Source organism: Phaethon aethereus (assembly GCF_964289735.1).
Source record: "Phaethon aethereus genome assembly, chromosome: 5".
NCBI classification, from domain to species: Eukaryota; Metazoa; Chordata; class Aves; order Phaethontiformes; family Phaethontidae; genus Phaethon; species Phaethon aethereus.
The window spans coordinates 10368184-10386694 of record NC_138579.1 but is presented as its reverse complement, the minus strand read 5'-3'; the positions used below and the strand labels follow the sequence as shown (position 1 = coordinate 10386694).

At 39.8% G+C, this 18511-nt stretch overlaps 1 protein-coding gene across 2 annotated transcripts in view; it reads right to left on the bottom strand.

Annotated features, from left to right (window-relative positions):
* Window positions 1–7544: 7544 nt before the first annotated feature.
* The window catches only part of JAG2 (jagged canonical Notch ligand 2), a gene marked incomplete at both ends in the record, with an annotated part of 71714 nt that continues 60747 nt past the window's right edge, over window positions 7545–18511 (bottom strand). For both annotated transcript variants that reach the window (XM_082000726.1, XM_082000727.1), the window contains 8 exons: window positions 7545–8017; window positions 10968–11124; window positions 12127–12258; window positions 12692–12937; window positions 14648–14763; window positions 14947–15060; window positions 17310–17395; window positions 18431–18458. In XM_082000726.1, the coding sequence (XP_081856852.1) occupies window positions 7545–8017; window positions 10968–11124; window positions 12127–12258; window positions 12692–12937; window positions 14648–14763; window positions 14947–15060; window positions 17310–17395; window positions 18431–18458 (1352 nt within the window). The remainder of the gene's footprint in view (window positions 8018–10967; window positions 11125–12126; window positions 12259–12691; window positions 12938–14647; window positions 14764–14946; window positions 15061–17309; window positions 17396–18430; window positions 18459–18511) is intronic.

Genomic DNA, 18511 nt, shown 5'->3' with positions numbered 1-18511 from the left:
GGGACCACCAAAGAGGGAAGAACTAGATAAGCCGCATGGCAAAAGGAGAAACAGATAAAACTGTCCCTGAATTTCTAATCCATAGAGAGGTCAAGTCCTTGGACTGCATCTAACAAGGGTTCAAAAGGAGGGACAACCCCCCTCTCCCCAACAGTTATCATATACTATTTTAAAATGATGCAACACTTGCAACTTTATATAAAACTACAGCTCCTAAATATACAAAACTGTAATTTCGAGCCATTTCTGCATGGACTTGTTTATGTTGCTGCTTTTTCCAGCACTGGCAGGTACCAGGACCTAGACAAGCCCTGCCAGGGTATTTCCTCTGCTCCTAAAACAACGAGCTGTCTGCAGCAGTTCTTAGGGCATGCCTTTAACAGCGGGCAGCCAAGTGATGACCAGGAGCTGCCGCGCTTGGCCGGATCATGGTGTGGGGAAGCTGGCCGGGCTGCTCTTCTCCTGGCTTGAGCAACGGCACGGCTGCCCGGGGCTGGGCACCGGACAACGACCACCAGCAACCCAACCCTTCTTCCTTCTGCCCTTCCTTCTCCCTTTTGCCTCTCCAACAGCAAACCACGAGCGCTGGTGGTACAGTGTGAACACGGACATTTTGGCCTCACCTCGGAGGCGCGGGGCTGTGGACCCACCGCTTTTGAGAAAGATTGCGCCAGCTGTGACTTGTTGCACAGCTCTTCAGCAGCAGAGGAATCAAAGCGAGATGAACCTACCTGACTCTCACCTCTGGATTTTACTGATGTCGCATCCCCCAAAACATAGTCCTCTTCCACACTCACTGATGCCCATGTCCTTTTCAGCCTCCTGCCCGCTGGGGAGGCTGCAGGGTTAGCTCTTCTACTAGCCTTGCGTGCACAAGTCCTGGGTGTTGGCATATTCCACCCTCCTCCCCGAAACAAATGGGATTACAATGCTCAGGACTAGAATGGACCCCCTACCCCACCTCCCAGTGCTGCTCCCTGCAGACAGTCATGGGTGGAGTGAGCTTCTCCAGGGACACCAGCACTCAGAGCAGCAGGACTCGGACAGCTTTGCACCCTCGCTCTAACAAGAACCAGGCACATGCAGAGCCAAGGCATGAAACAACCGTCTCTGTTTCCTCATCAGTCTTGAAGCCGACAGGGGCCAAAAAGTCACCAGCCCACCAGGGACTGTCAAGAAAGGATTTGAACTAAGTGGAGAAGAGTGCTGGTCTGTGTGGGGTGCCCACACATCAGATGCTGTTCAGTTTGGTCATCCTGACTCAAAAATGGCAGAGAATAATTTGGAAGGGCATGGAGCTCATACAGGAAAAACAACTGCAGACATGGAACAGCATCTCTGCAAGTGGAGACAGAGCAGACTGGGACTCTGAACCCCAAGACTTAGGGAGAGAGGGGTGTCTGCACTGTAAATCCCAAATGTTGTGGAGACAGAGGAGAGGAGACAACTGCTTGCTGTATTCACGTCATCTTATCAAGGAACAGGTTTACAACAAACAGAAAGCAGCACTTTTCCACCCAATTCATGGTCCAGTTGTGGAACTCATTGCCACAGGCTGTTGTAGAGTCCTACAGCATAGAAGGGAAAATATGATGCCATAAAGAAGAGGAGCCTATCAAACATGTCTGGCTCAGGAAGCCCCTAAACCACTGACTGACAGAAGCTGACTGGGTATGAGAAGGACTTGCTGCAATTTGCTGCTTTCTTGCACTTTATGTAAGTACCTTCCACTGGCCACTACAGGACACAGGACACTAGTCTTAGATGGACTTTTGATCTGCACCAGTACAGCTCTTGGCTGAAATCAACTTCCACCCACAGGTAGGGTTTGTTAATTAATAGGTGGGGTTATGCCCAGAGTTATGCCTCCAAGCAGATGGCCAAGCCTTCAAAGGGCCTTACGTACTCCGCTGCCACAGCAGTTTCCAAACCTGCTCCACAACTCCCTGCTCAACCTTCTTTCATATGTAGCCTATCAGCATGGCAAATCTGCCGCAGGGAGAAATCCCCTCCAACCCAACCCTCCTTCAGATGGGTGGGAGAACAGATAGGATAGCAGCTGAGAAAGATCTACAAGCTAACAAGTCTTCCCCTACCAAACAGGGCTGAAGGATTTGCATTTGGTTGGTTTTGTGGGGTTTTTTTTGACAGAACATTTGAAAGCGATAGTCTCTCTTGGGAGCCCGTAGACCAGAAAACAGTGTGACTCCCTAGTCATGGTCTTGCATCCTTACAGGATTGTCACATCTACACCTGTGAAGTAATCCTTCAGCCTTACCACCACTGAAAAAAAGAAAAAAAAAAAAAATCAATCTTAGTTTGGTTTTCAGAAAAGCACACATTCTTTGTGTCTCTGTGGTTGTAAAGAGTGATATGGATGGAGTATCATTAATATGAATGAAAGCGTATCACCTTCTAAACACTGCCTGTTTTAAGGTTTCTAGGGGTTTTTTGCCCATGTAGAAAAATCTGAAGCAGCTTTGTTGCTAGGGAAAGAAATTAACTGAAGTGCCTCCTCTGAGTTTCTAAAAACCTGGTCATTTTTCACTCAAGGTAGTTGATTTACATACTCCTTTCATAAAGGTATTGCAAAGTACCCTTTGAGAAGGATGTGCTCCATCTGTATAGTTGTAGGAACAGGTTACAGGGATGAGCTATGGGACTTGTTACTGGCTGCAAGAATCATCAAGACAGCATTGTTCAGTCTTCGGGACATGGCATGCCTTGCTGCAAATAACCTGGGTTGCTAACTTTGAGGCAGGAGAGTTGGGTCCCTGTGCAGTTCATTTGTAAGACCAACTTGGTGCTACAAATACAGACATTGCCCTGTACAATCTCTGTTTCTTCTTGCTGCAGAAGTAGTATACACAGTGTAAAAAAGGAAATTCATATAAACCACCCAGAATTTACTGGCTTTTGCAAGGGAAAAGGTGACCCAGTGAACCACAAAACTTAGCGATGCTTGCAAAAAAAAAAAAAAATCCTATTTAAGAATATTACCTATGGCATTCATTCATAAACATTTGATTGCAAGCAGATGTTTACAATCAAGTGTTTGAAGATGAGAGATTTTTTCACTTAGACTAAGTCCCCATCATGCTGAAAGAAATCACTTGTAGACAGAGCAAAAGCAACAAGTTCCACGTACCCGTATAGAAACGTTGCGTGCAGGAGAATGGGTGCTCCAAGAGGGATGAACAGGGGAAAGATTTAGTCATCTCTCATTCCCAGGGGGACCTTTTGTTCCTTTGGTGTTTTATAAGCCTATTCTTTATTCTGCCATCTGTGATGCAATAAGGACAAGAGGCTAGTTAGCGACTGCTTTGCAGCACTCAGAGAAAATCTGAGATTCACGTAATTTTTCCAAAGCAAGATCAAGATTCCAAGAGTGACTCAAACACCTACTTTACTGTTGAGAAAGGAGCAAAAGCGAAGCCAACCTCCACCCTCCTTGCTCACAAAAAGCTCCCCAAAGGTCACAGCTAGACTGCCTAGCAGAAAGGATGCTAACTGCCTACAAAGATTCACAAACTACTTCTTCAGGCTCATCCATCCTCTGTTGCATCCAAAGGCCTATGATAGTGCATCAGCACTTCAGGACAATGAGACAGAGATACCAGAACATGTGACTGGATTGAACCAACCCAAATTCCTGTGCAAGTTAATTTCATGCTACCCTAATCCCTTAGTGCCCAAGCTACCTCACAACTGGCCTTGCATCTAGTGTCCTCTGCAGCTTTCAATGCAGTGACTAAAAAGCCTTTTGACTTTCAGGCTGTTCTTGAAACAGCAGATAGCCAAAAGAATCGAGCTCACCAAGTGTTTCAGGTCAGCATCAGATCTTGGAAAGAGCATCAGAGAAGAAAAATTTAATCTGAAACTCATTACTTAGAAAAATTTCAAAGAGCCCATTTACTAATTTTCCTCATTATGTAGTTCTTGTAACAGAGAATGATTCTGGAAGTAACACAATGCTTAGCACACGTGCACCTCAGCAAGAAGCCGAGATGAACGAGTTCAATATTTCACGTACAAATAAGTCAAAAGGAAACAAAACTACTGAATAAGGTGATGTGGAGCAAGTGGAGAAAACATGCAATTAATTTAAGAACAGTATAGACGTAAAATCTGTATAATACAGATCAAGATTAAACTGTACAAGTCAAAAAGTTTACTTTTTGTTCATCCTCTTTTATTCATCGTGTTTCACATTATCTCAGTCTACATAACGTGCCCTTGGTTATCACATGAAGGTAGCATAAAACAATCCTTGGTTTTGGCAGGCCAACGGCACTGAAGTTGAACACTTGTCCATGCCGGCTTCATGAATCCACAGCGGAACAAGTCCTGGACACGGTATCAGCCATCAGGGAATGCTCTGACCCTTTAGTTTAAGACGGTGGGTAGTGACCACTGTTGTGGCCCCATTACTTTATGTACTACTTCAGTAATATGAAGCAGAACGCGCAGTTCACTGCAGCATGATAGAACAGCAACAGCCTTATTCTGTATGTATTAAAAAAAAAAGTATTCTTTCTCCTTTTGGCTACAGCAGCAACACCCGCTACACTTACTCGTATCCATGTAAAACCTCCAGCAAGGAGTACTCTCTCAGCTATTTTAAGTACATTGTGAGTATCAGTAGGTACGTGCAAATACTGCAGTCTCTGAGAATACCGGGCATCTTACGAAGACATTTTTCTAACCTGGCGCTGTCCTGAATGGTTATAGCATTGCTCCAGTGGGAGCAGTTTCCAGGGAGCTAATGCAGCCGCTAACTTTTCCCAGGGCACCATAGAACCGATTTTAGAAAAAGTCATCATTGAAAAAGTATTGATTCCTTATATCAGCTTTGGATTTCACCACACCAGCCTTTCTTCAAGGGCAGGAGACGGATATTTGGAAAAGGGAAATCAAACATAACAATAGAATTTGATTTTGAGAACTGACTTGGAAACAGCTCTCACTTATCAACGTGAAGACAAGCCAATACTGCAAGGAAACTAATAACAAAGTAACTGTATGATGGCTGGAATAAAAACTGCGCTAGGATCTCGAGTTCCGCTTCAGAGGTTGATAGCTACTAGGAAAATTCAACTTCTATGTTTCCTATTATCTTATGTAAGAGTTCACCTTTCCCTACAGAAAATATTATATACAAAAGCCATTCAAGTCATCATAAACAGGCATAGACCTACTAAACTGAAATTGGAGCATGACAAGTAGATGGTCTGAATGGCTGCAGAATAGAGGAGAAACGTATTCCTTTTATCCAACTCATTTTGGCAAGAATACCACAAGCCCGTGCATGCTCAACAGCCCTCTTATCACACAAGGACGCAAAGCGATACTGCTTAGACAAGCCTCTGCTCAGCAGCTGGGAGAAGAGCCATTTCAAAAAAGGCACACTGTACGCACAGCCAGTAACCGTCAACTAAAACCAGCCTTTGTACTTGGCAAGGAGAGTCCTGGTTTAGGTACTGACAGTGTCTGTGTCTCCAGACTACCTGTGGGGTACCACCTCCCACACAGGCTGTTAGCAGCACAGCAGTGGGCAGAGGACAACGCTGCCAAGTTGGCTGAGGAAGTATCGGCACTTGGACGCAGGCTGTAAGCTCAGGGCACAGGAAGCACCATGCATCACATCAGGACTTTCACCCCTCCTTTGTTCAGCCTCATCACATCAGAGGTCCAAGCACTTTGAAAGCAAACACAATCTGAAGTATCTTACACACAATGAGGGAATCATTTTATTAGATTATGGAAGACAGCAGCATTACAGTACAAAAAGTTACAAGAGTAGCAGAAAAAAAGTGTTTTTGGTTTAAATACTCAGGATTATACTGGGGAACATGAGAAGGATAGTACCCTTTTCTAAACTAACTCCTAACCAGGTTATCAAAATAAGTTTTGAATATTTAGCACAAGTAAAAAAGTTACAACAAACATCATTATAAAATGCTTTAATAAATAGTTTCTTTTCTGAAAGTTTTTTTTTAAGAACATGTCAAACAAAAATACTAAAACAGAAGATCCTGCAAAGCAAATCCTGCATTCCTGTATAAAATAACTGGTTTCAAAACATTCATGTTTACGTTGTTCGTGGGCCAGAGTTTATACTCTCAAACATCCACTCCTCTCACTGGTGGGGTAACTAGGTGTATGTAGTGTTATGCTTCTTCAGTAATTAAAATAAACTTATAGTTTGCCCAGTCAATAGCAATAATAAAGCCTTTAAAAAAAAAATGCGTAAGCCTTCCATTACAAATAACCATTTCTAATGAGGTACTCCCATCTTCTGAGCTTGCCAGCCTTTTTTCTTTAAAGCAAAAGATGAATAAAGCACAACAGAAACAAGACTGAGGAAAATATTGTTCCCTTCATTAGGCCTGTATTTAAACGCAAAAAAGTAATACCACATGTAATTAACATATTCACAAAAGAAAAAAAACAATGCCTCACTATGTTGGTACTGTACAGTAGATGCACCCGTTAGTGTTCTTGAGATGGGCTGAACAGGGGGATAAACAAACATTTCTGGATCTATTTACATGTAAGTGGTTATGTTCCTATGTAAATACAAATGACCAACAGATTCCTAACATTGATTGTATCAACATCATTTTCTAATCTGGACATAATACCAAAAAAAAAAAAAAATCTTATAAACTGCCATAAAACCTCCTTTTCTGCAACATAAATTAAAAGGAATGACATGTAAAAAAAAAAAGACCAAAATATTTAAGTTATTAAATCAAATATACAGAGTGATTCATTTAATATGTACATATTTACAAAAAAGCACTTTCACTATTAGAAAATAAACTGTGTCAGTTGGGGAACCTAGAGTTCTCACAATTTTACTATATTGATATGGCAGTCTTTGACAGTTGCTATAGAAAAAGTTTAATCTCAAGGCACTTGTCACATGCTTCAATACTGCAATTCTAAAGTAATTAAACATAAATAAAAAGGCCACTTTTAAACCACAGTTGAAAGATCTCTATAATTTTTTTTTTGTTCCTATTACAAAGTAAGGCAAATTTGGAAAAAAAAAGATCTTACAGAAGCTACTAACGTAACAAGTGCAGTGAGCTGCCATTAATAGAGATTCAAAGTCAAGAAAGCAGTTTAAAGTTCACAATTTCCTCAACCAGGAGGTTTTAAAGCCACCATTAAATTAGAGTAATAAAAAGAAATACATTCTGTAAACAGTGTACAGTCTTTTGTAATAAACTTTACACATATTGAAAATACAACCTCTCCTCTGCCATACAGCGAGTGTATTATAAGTAAACTTTACAAAAATAGCAACTATCAAAGATTACTCATTTTTTTCATCTGACAGTTATTGAATAATTTATACAAGGCTAAAGAAACAAAATAAATTTTATTTATTATTTTTATTTATTTTTTTTACGCAAAATAAAGAAACTATGAACATTTGACTCCAGATACTTTTAGTCCTTGATGCAAAGTGGAGATGCCAATTTTTCCCCTCCCCAGTAAGCGTAGGCGCAGTCTGCCTACATTCCAAATACAGGTTAGTCTCTACTGCCTTCAAAGTTTGATGCATTCACATTTTTTACAGATCTGTTGTCCATTTTGCTTATTTGATGGGATTTCTTTACCGGACTGCTCTCTGATGTGTCAGATGCCTTTGTCGGCAAAGGCTTTGCGAGTTTGTGAGAGAGGAATTTGTCCATTTCCTCATCTCTTTCCTCCTCTTCATCCTCTTCTTCCTCATACTCTACATACTCCTCTACTGCATCACAAGTTCTTTTTTGAGGAGATATGAAGTTTTTGCATTCATAACGAATGTCTTTGTTACTGTACGATCTGTCTATAGGATTTCTTATAGGATTTAAAGGTGCCCACTGGTTATTGGCACCCTCTTCTCTGGGAGGACGACTTCTCTCTCTCTCTTTTCTTCTCTTCCGAGTCCACCACACGCAGATGATTATACAAGTCAGCCACACAATGCTAAATACAGCACAAAGAATTGGAACCAAATAATCTAGAGGGCAAATGAAAAAAAAGTCTTGAGTTAACAGAACTAGATATATAGCATTGGATACCTGCAACAGAAGTATCCATACATACCCATCCATAGAGGTTAGCCCTAGAAAGATTTTTAGAGGAAAGGAAGTAAGATGTCATCCATCATAGCACAATGATAACTGTCTGAATGCACTAGTCCATCTAGAAATGCTCTTTACTAGTTTAAACCAGGTTAGCGTTCTCCCTGCTTAATGATGAGGGAGGAAATGCTATGTTTGAGAAGTTTTTCCCCTCCAACAGACAAACTGGTTGTTTAAGCAGCTTCTCTTTCTCAAGCACCTAAGCAAAGCTGGCCCAAAAAACCTCTGTAATGACTCTTAAGGAACAAAGTCTATCCTTGTAGGAGGCAGACTATAGAGAGTACTCTGCCTCTAAGTTGCTCTAGAAGTACTGGCACTTGCATGAGAAATATATCCTACATTTACTATCAGAAAGAAGAGTCTTTACCATCAAATCCACAGACATTAATATATCAACTATCTCAAAAAACCATTCAGGTTAGAACTATGTGACAATATCATGTACTGTTTAGGGTGTTCCAGTTTTACTTCAGAGTAAAGCACCATAGTATTGTCACCAGAGATAGAGTCTTCACTGCTCAATGAATAAACAAAAAGGAGTTGAGGCAATTGCTTTTCTCCACATTCCCAATCACAAACCCCACTAGTTCTCTCACAGCCACACAGACTCAGATTATTTCTCTAGGAAACAATTCCTGAGAGTTTATGTATGTTTGAACTTCTCTCCCTCCCTCCAAGGGCTTTACTGATGGGATAGAACAACAACATTTTTCTACTCTTCTTGATAAGAATTCAGAGACGCAATAAGCCTCTCCTTAACCAAGAGGCAGTAAGACATGAGAGGATTTGCTTTTTGTAGACAACAAGATTGCTCAAAAACTCTGCAGACAAATGCTGTCAACCTGCCACTCTAACCTCCTGTCTAAACATAAATTCCCTCTGCAGTTTTAAGACAACTGCTTACAGAATAACCTGCAAATAGCTGTACAAAAACAACCAACTGCTTCAACACCATGGTCATTCATTATAACATTAAAGTGTGTTCTGAACATACTCTTATGTGGAATATGACATACCCCAAACATTTCCTTCTGGTAAAGGGGAATGAATCAACTGCAAACATGGTTGGCCTCAAGGGATCTAAAAATTGTATTTTAGCAGTTTGGGGAAGGACTGTATTCTTAGGAGTAATTGCTATTCTCTCCTCATTTTTCATAAGCAACATCATACTAAACCATGAAGGGGGGGAGGAGGGAAGCAGAACACTTCAAGGAAAAAAGGAGCTCTTCATACCAGCTTCTCCAGGATTAGAATACAAAACTTGCATTCTCACTGCTATCTCATCTATTATTTCACCACATGACTATGGATCCAAGTGTACTTAAAGGATTCTTATACAGAGAACTATCTGTATATAGATTCCAAATTCAGAATATTTTTTCTTAAAGCTAGAGGAAATTAACAAAGTGTCTAAATGATCATCTCCATCTAGACACTTGAGCATCCCAAGTGAGATGGGGTTCTTACCACAGACATATGGCTTTATGCATTTGGTCATAGGTTTCCACCTACCTCACCCAATTAAAGGGTAACAATAAAACAAACCAAAGAACATAAGAGTCCAGGTTACAGTTTATTTAATAAACAAACTCCACTTAAAGAACAAGGGGCCAGTGGTCAATACTGAGCATCCATATTAAAATGAGGAATCTGGAAACCATTCTCTAGCACTAGCTACAAAAGAAGTCAGTCTACCCGCTTTCTTAGAAGAATCTTTGAATCTTATTGAGGTGGGTGGCAAAGTAATCCCCATCTCTTTTGCCCTAGCATTTAACACACACAATCAGATGAAAGAGAGCCTGAGGTATGTCAGAATCTCAGCTCAATTCTTTATCATCTACACAATTTCTGTTCAAGACAAGAACAAAGCTGGTACGCTCCTTCAGGGGAGCTGAGGAAACAGTATATTTGCCAAGGCTTTAACAGATGAAAGGCATTCCCCAGAAAGGAAATGCAAGGGAAGTGGAACCAAGCAATCTTCTAATTGTTTGAACTATGGGTGGAAAATCTTCCAGAAGATTATGCTGGGGACATTTAGGATGGTGGTTCCACCACAGTAAGATTTCCACTTTGGGGCCTAGTTGAACTGGATCCTAGCAGAGGTCTTCCACAAGACTATCTCCTGCCTCCAGGCAGGGACACAGGCATGCAAAATCCTCAACTGCTTATTTTAGCATAGCTCTTGGGAGAGCCAATATTCAGAGACAAAGGTCTCTCCAATCACACCATATCCTCGTTAAGAGGAATGAACTTTACATTTTAAGCCAGCTGTGCACTAGTGAGAAACACATGTTGAAAAAGAGGGCAAAGGTTTACATTATCATGGCCAAGTACTGGAAGATACTAAACATCTTTAACTCTTAAAGTAATATATAAGCACTTCAGAAAAGACATGGTATCACACTATGTGCCTTCCCCCTCTGCTATTTTCATCACCTCACAGCCTCAGTTTGTATAGTGCAGCAGCACCAAGGGCTGAGGCTGGGTTAAGGTTAATGTAAGAGAATTGAAAAGAATTTGAACAGCACATGAGAACTCCTGATCTTGTGAAAGGCATGCTTAGACTGGAGAATGGGGTTTGAAGCTAGAGCCATAACAGTGGCAGGGGTAGGTGGGGTTATTACACTAGGGATGAGGTTAAGTTTAAACCAGCACACAAGCATGGAATCTTGATTTTTAAAGCCACTTTCTCTTCAGTTAGTAATAGCAGTTAAAAAAACAACCTGATCTATCATTTTTCCCAACATGTAAAGAAAGGTAAGAAAAGCCTGACAGTAGGGGAACAGAAAATGCTTACACACAGGATGTACACATTGGGAACCTTACCTGATGATGAATTGCCAACAACGATGGTCTCTACTTTGACTTCAGTTACTGCCAACATAACAGTGCTGTTTTGCCGCTTAGTGATGGAATTTACTATTGTATTAGCAGCATTCTGTATGAGACTATTATCTTGTTCATCTCGATGCGGGATAAAAGACTAAAGGGTGTAAAGGGGAAAAACAAAAAGTTACTGCAATCACCTAACTGTGGAAGTCTAGTTTTTAAACCCAGCTGTATCTTAATTGAGTTCACTAGGTTGAATTTACATGACAATAGTTGCAGAGTACCCTAGAAGTTTACTGTAGCAATAGAACAGCTGGTTCTACCCAAACTGCTGATGCAGTGTCAGACATGGTCGGTAACACGCCCACTTGCTAATCTAGCGTACCTCAAATAAAAGGCAGCTGACTTCCATGTTACTTACACTGCCAAGCTAAAGTTAGTCATAGTTTGGAGCACTTCAAGACATGCAGATGATCTAGATAGAAACTTGGACTAATAACAGTCTGCTCTATTTATACCATACACTCCGCTTCCTGCATCATGGCTCAGCATGTTCTTTACAGTACTGGTAGAGACAAACAGTCCAGCTTCTGCCTGCACGAACAATTTATAATGAAAATTAAGTCTTTCTTGGAAACTAAGCAACATGAAAGCATTGAGTGGGCTGTAAATGCCTCTAAAGCAAGTCTTTAGCTCAGTAGGGCAACAGTTATGTTCATCTACTCAACTTGCACTTCCTTCCACTTCCCACTTACGTATTTAATGAATATCCTGAAGCAGCCATACTCTAAATGCACAGCTGAAACTTCTTCACAAGATCCAATCCAGCCACCTGCAACCATCTCTCTTTACTGAGAAGGTCAACAGCCCAAGATTTCTGACAGAACAGGTAGGCACCTGTTCACTAATTTGGGCTGAATCAATCTTTAGAAGAATTTATCAGGTTTGTGGTAGCCTTCTGTCATTAATGAAACCTGCAGTTTCAGCTATCTAGCATTACAGGAAATTGTGAGATCACAAAATTGCTTTGCAGTCACACCAAGCCACAGATTACAGTACCTGCACTGAAGTGAAACAAGCTTAAACAACCTCTTCCCCAGCTCAAACTAATAAGAAAACGTTTTCCTATATATATTGATACAGGTCTCATACTTACAATAGCAACTTCCACTGCATTCTCTGTGGAGTAAGATAGATCGCATAATATTATCAGAGTTCTGTCCCTAGAAACAGTCCTAGTAGCTGGTAAATACCGGATTTCAGAACAGATATTTTCAGTTGTAGTGCCCTGTTAGAAGCAAGGCAGGTTGTATTACTTTAGTTGGAAGTAAAAAACAGTACATAAAAACAAACATCATCTGAGTTTTTGCAGTTACTGAGATCTGATGAAGGGAGCAAAAGAGGGCAGCAAGAAAGGGCAGAAAAGTGAAGAACAGAGTTTGGGAATGAAGGGTGAGAAACTGAGCTTGCGTGACTTATCCTAGTACAGTCTGAGCCCATCTTGAAATCTAAGAAAGTAGTTCTTTGAGATTTAAAAGAGAAAATAAAATAATCAGCACAAACCCTAATTTTGCCTCGCCCTTCAGACAAAGAGGAGTCTAACAATAAATTTTGCAAGTTTATGACAGCAAGGAGTCATATTAGAAACATTAATTTTCCAAGCTTTGACATGGAATATATCCCTGTACATTGCCATACTTCATTAATAATTCTGTTCTCACCTGGGGGACTTTGTCTCCATTAAAAATTAAAGTAATTCTAGCACAGTCATTGTCCAAGTATCCAGAATTAGGCAGACACTTGATATTGGCAGGCAGAGGTTCAGAGGCGCTGCATTCTCCCCACTCTGTGCATGGTGGCTGAAAACATTTCATATACTTCTCCTGGCATTCTTGACCCATGGGACACTGGTTATTTGAATTATCCCAGTGTTTGTGTAACAGACAAGGTTTTTTCCCACACCACACCTAGAAATTAAAAAGAACAAAGTACTGTTACAGTTAATTGCTTTTATGCATCAAATCAAAATAAGAAATTCACATAAGATGGTCATGATCTACTACTGACTGCAAAAAAAAAAAAAAAAATCTGTATTTCGATACTGCTATAGTCCTAGTAGCAGGATGTTGTAGAAGAATGTTTTGTGGAAGGACATTTTGTGGAAGAACAACTCCATCTACTAGGATGGAGTTTTGTATAGGCATTTTGTATGGACAAAAGAGTAAAAACTGTGCAAAGATTACCCGAGACACCAGTGACTGGGTTTATCTCCTTAGAGGCTTACGGATTTGTCCCACATAACTGAGTTATACAGAAGTTCAAGCATTTATTTTAAACTAGTTATTTAGGCTTCTTATAACCTAGAACGAGAAACACCTCCACAAGGATTAGTTTCTCTTCAATATTTATACTGAGATCCTTGCCACAGACTGATAAAGATGTTAAGAGCTTACACACATTGGTGATAAGCACTGTCACTTCAATCACTCCCAAGAGAAAACAGTATGCTGGTACCCCCTGGTTACTGAGGTGCAGCACGCTTCCAAACACAGCTCCATTTCATGATGTAACCTTTAAGATTGCATATAATACTATGCAGCTATTAAAGTAGGAACTCAGAGGTTTCAAGCACAATTAATCAGCAAGAAAGCATATGGTGTTCCATTACACATGAAAGAACCAAAACACCATATACAGGTAAGCTGCATTTACCGCACCACCGTTTCTGAGATTCTAGTTACCTTCACATACTATTATCTTCTGAAGACATCTCGAACTTGAAATCACACCACCAAAAAGGGTCTAAAATAGTACTTCTAAATGACTAAGTGCAAGATTTAGTTATTTCTTTGCTTATAGAGCATACCTAGCTAAACAAAGTAAGATTAAGGCTGGATAGACTAGTAACACCCAGTGGCTTTTTAACTGGTGCTTCCAGTGAAACGTGGGAGACTGCTGGGAGAGGCGGTGTTGTAAGTGCTGTTAGCGCTCATCTGGAGCCACCCACCTAGCCCTACAACTTGTGAGCTGCACTGATCTTGTCTCTCTCCAGCTGTGATGTAAAGTTGCACAGGTACCACAAATCTATCTCAGGAAGGCTGAAAGGCTTGGAGCACATATACTAACACGTTCAATCTGCATTTAGGCTAGTCTTATTTTTTCTAAGTCACAACCACCAGGATATAGTCCATAGTAAATATACAAAGGTTGCAATTTGTCAATTCATAAGTCTACTGAAGGACAATACAAAAAGGTGATTATTAACCACTGAAGAAACTTTTCTTCCTACATGTCCTTTACCTTGGAACTATTGTTTCACAAAATTAGGAGCTCTAAAACTGTGTTTGCAAAGCTTTAGCAAAGTGATTTATTTATCCTTCAAGAATCATTATTCCATTCCAGTTCCTATCTCCTTTTCTGCAAAAGGCACTTGTCTGCTTCTAGAGATCTTGTTCTAGCAGGTAGACAGCTGGACAGTAGCTTATGATTATAAAGACAATCCCATAAGTATTTTTACAGGAAGTCATTAGATGCTTTTTTTTTTTTTAAACAAAAGGCAGTTTGGGGGAGATCTATGCAAGAGTCTAGATAAAAAACCCAAAGATCAACTGTTCTTCATGCCCAAGTTACGTTTGTTTCAGCCAGAAGGGTTTCAGAAAATAGGTCAAAATGCCTACCTTGGTGCAATCAATACGGCCATCCAAGCAGTGGCAGTTGTTGCATTCTTGATCCCACCTGCTGCCATGGGGAAAGGTCATTCCTTTAAGCCAGCACGGCTTTCCAATTCCAATCACTAATAAAAAAAAAAGCACACTCAGACACTTCACCACTGAGTTACTGAAGCTATACAAATTTAAATAAAAAAGCCCCCTAGCTACTGTTCCTTACACATCAGACTACCATATATAAACTCTATACTGGCTACATTGTACCCTACTGTTTTTTAGGTAAAGGTTGATAGCAGATATAGGAATACCTTCTTGGCACCGAGGACCAATTCTTCCAGGGGGACAAGTGCATCGGTATCCATTTATTTCATCTATACAAGTGGCACCATATCCACAAGGGGAAGACTGGCATTCATCAATATCTAGATAGAAAACAGGTAAAACTCAATGGCAAGGATATAGAACATTGTAATTAAACATTTACTGAGATATAAAGGAAGCAGGTATTGTCAGATTACGAGCAAAGGACACTTTGGCTTTGTAATTAATCTGCTAATTGGATAGTTCTACCATTTCAGCAGTAACCTCTAACAGATTTCTCGTAACTGCACCCTAATTGAAGTTCTGTCTATCAAAGAAGCAGTCATATGCTGACTCATCTCACAGAGCAGAGGTATTGGACAGCTGAAGGTGCTAATGTCTTCTCCACATTCAGCTATAGAACTGAAGTCTGACATCCTGTTCTGGCACTAATCTCGTGCATTTAGGCTTCCTAGAAAAGCTTTCAGGAAGTTATCACAGTGCCAGAGCTGAACAATGAATTGGCTCAACAGTGCTCGAAAAAAGTAATTTACTGCAATGTAATTCACCATAAGGAAGCACGGTAATAGTTTAGTTTGTAACAGACATTAGATGTTACTTTTCTTAATAACCTTGAAATAGTGAGTAGGTTAATTTAGTACATAGCCACTTCGTACAAAAGCCTCTTAAAACCAACCTTCAGAAATTCAGAGGCTTAGCCATAGAAATCTATTGAAAAAGGCAGGGAAGCATAGTCTATTCAGCAGCACAAATGTGTTACTTGTTATCCTGGGGAAGTGACCAATACTAATTTGTGCAACAGTCTACCAAAGGCAACAGAAACCAACCTGTCAAGTTGTGAGCCACAGGCATTAACTGCTTCATTTTCAACCACAAGTTTCCAAAGCATCTTTTGAAAGTTTTCCTTCCACTGAAAAAGAATGCCCACTCCAATCCCTCAGAAAAACTGTTTAAACACCAATTCTTGAGTGATGCTCAGTATTAGCTCATCTTTTGTGTTTAAAGGACTGGACATAAAAAGTGAACATGATAAATGGTAGTAGTGAAACTGTTACCCATGTAGGCAATGAAAAATACCAAATGGATGTGGAAGGGCTTTTAATTCTATTCTAGCTTACTTCAGAAGTGCTCTAAGGTGAAGTTTTATGCAAATGCAGAATTATCTAAAAACTACTCTTTCCTTCCCTCTTCAAGCTATGTTGGTTTAAGATTCTCCAGCCTCTGTATGCTGAAAGAAGTGACTTAACTGTTTCTGTTATCAGCCATAAAAGACATTTTTGTCAGAGCTACTCCTTTTGTCTAGACCAGTTTAAAGGGGGGTGGGGAGGAATCTGCAGTCCCACTACAAATGCACAGTATTTGTCTTTGGCTACAAATAGTCCTCTCTGCCTTTCTTGTCTGGGAAAGGAGAATCCAATATCCCTCGCTGCATGTCTGGATCTAGGTACATCATTATCTGCCATCCCTGGTTCTATATCCAGAGATCACTAAGCTGATGCTACCACAAGTGCTACAGTCACCCTCTGACAAGAGGTATTGACTCACTATCTGGCAGAATGAGGATGAAATCTCAACTTGAAAGCACACCACCATACTGATGGAATGGAAGAACCAAGCCCAAGAGCCTTGAGGCTACAGAAGAGTCAAAATCTGATCTTCCGAAGAGGTAGAAATAAGTAGAAATAAGATATCTATCACATGCAAGTCAAAATGTTAATATTCCATAAAAAAACAAAAAACATATCAAAAAACAACCCCAAAACTTCAAAAGCCAAAATTACTCTTTCCACAACACTTCAATGCAGTTTTAAGGTCATTTGTTTCCCCTTCTTTTCAGTTTCTATCCTTTAAGATAATTGCAGTGTAACAGGTTTGTTTTATAGTTTTGAAAGATCTTTAGCATACTTCTCTATGTTATCCGCGTGCCAGCACTACACTCCTGATATTTTTGTTTTCATTTGCAATGTCTCAGTGGATTTCAGTTTCTAATGTTAAATGGAACACCCAGTGATATATGTCATCTTTTACAACAAGTTGCTTATAAAGAAAAAGACTTAATAAGCTTCTATGAAGACAGCATGCCAGAATTTTCAGAAATGTCTGACAAAACCCAGCAACCCATTCTTTGGGTATAAATTTAAGACAACTCATTTCAGTTCTGTTTAATGAAGAAAGGAACATGAGTTGCCATTAGTTACAAGTTATCAGTACCTGGCTGACTGACAGGTGGCTTCTACTTCATTATTTGGAATTCAGCTAGCCTAATGCAAAAACGGTCACAGGGTGTTCTTTCTGATTTGTGCGTCAGAGTGGTACAATCTCTCAGGTCTTTACCCAAACAGGTACTTACTAATTCTGCAGTCAGGACCAGCAAACCCAGGCGCACATTCACATCGAAACCAATTCACACCATCAACACAGATGCCTCCATTGTAACTGTGAAGATAAACCTATCATTACACCAAGCGTTCTCAGGGTAGATTCACTAGCCTAAAGATGAGTAAAAACCATAGGTCTTATGCAGCGTGTTCAAATGCAAATTTCTATTGTCCCTATTCATAGTACTTTCTCACTATTCAATAATGCAAAATTAAAAAGTCCCTGCTAATTCATAACATCAGTCTACTTAAGTCATCTACATTGTTTCATTGGTCTCTAATTAAAGCGTTGTTAATTAAACCTTCTTCTGCTGTTTAGGGGGATGATCTAGTCCTATCAGAGAAAGCATAATGCTAGATAAACAATATTCCTTAGTAAGTCACCTGTTAAAACAGCAACATCTTACAAAAATGCATGCATGGGGAAGTGTATCAGCAGAACTCAAGTAGATAAAACAGCCCTGTAAAGTGATTACAGAGAAAGCCCGAGCTTTTGCAAGTTTCATTGATTTTTTTTTTTCCTTTTAATACATGAAGTACAGGTTATTGCATCAGAATGGACAGAGAAAGATAAAGGTAGATTGTTTGCTTCATCCATATCAGTATTTTTCCCTTTCAATCATAAATATCAACCCTATATTTAAAATATTCCCATTGCATCTTCCAAACAATTTTGGTTTTAAAACACATTTATACATAGTATTTGATCTAACATGACATTTTTTGTATTATCTAAAAGTATTATTGTGAACTAACAGGTTTTGATTTCTCATTTTTTACTCAAACTCAACTGTAAATGCTTGAAAATGTTATCAAGTCTGATTCATTTCATATCACAGTAATTTACTAGTCAGTTCTGGCACAGAGACTGCACTAATATACTTTTGTTTGTTCATATATGAATCAACTCAGGATTGTTTTGTAGTCCTTGTTGCTGTCAATAAGGCATGACAAAAAAAGGTTTTAAGATTTTTTAGAGAGGCTGGCTTCGATTACATTAGGGTAGAATTAGTTCTAATCTGGAATGGAAATCCATATTATTGTGCTCACTTATTTTCACAATAGGTACAGACACTAGAGTTCACATACTTACCATGGATGAGGGTTGCAGTCATTGGTATCTATAGAAAAAGAATACAGACTAGTGTAACTAGTGGCATATTTATTTTCTGAT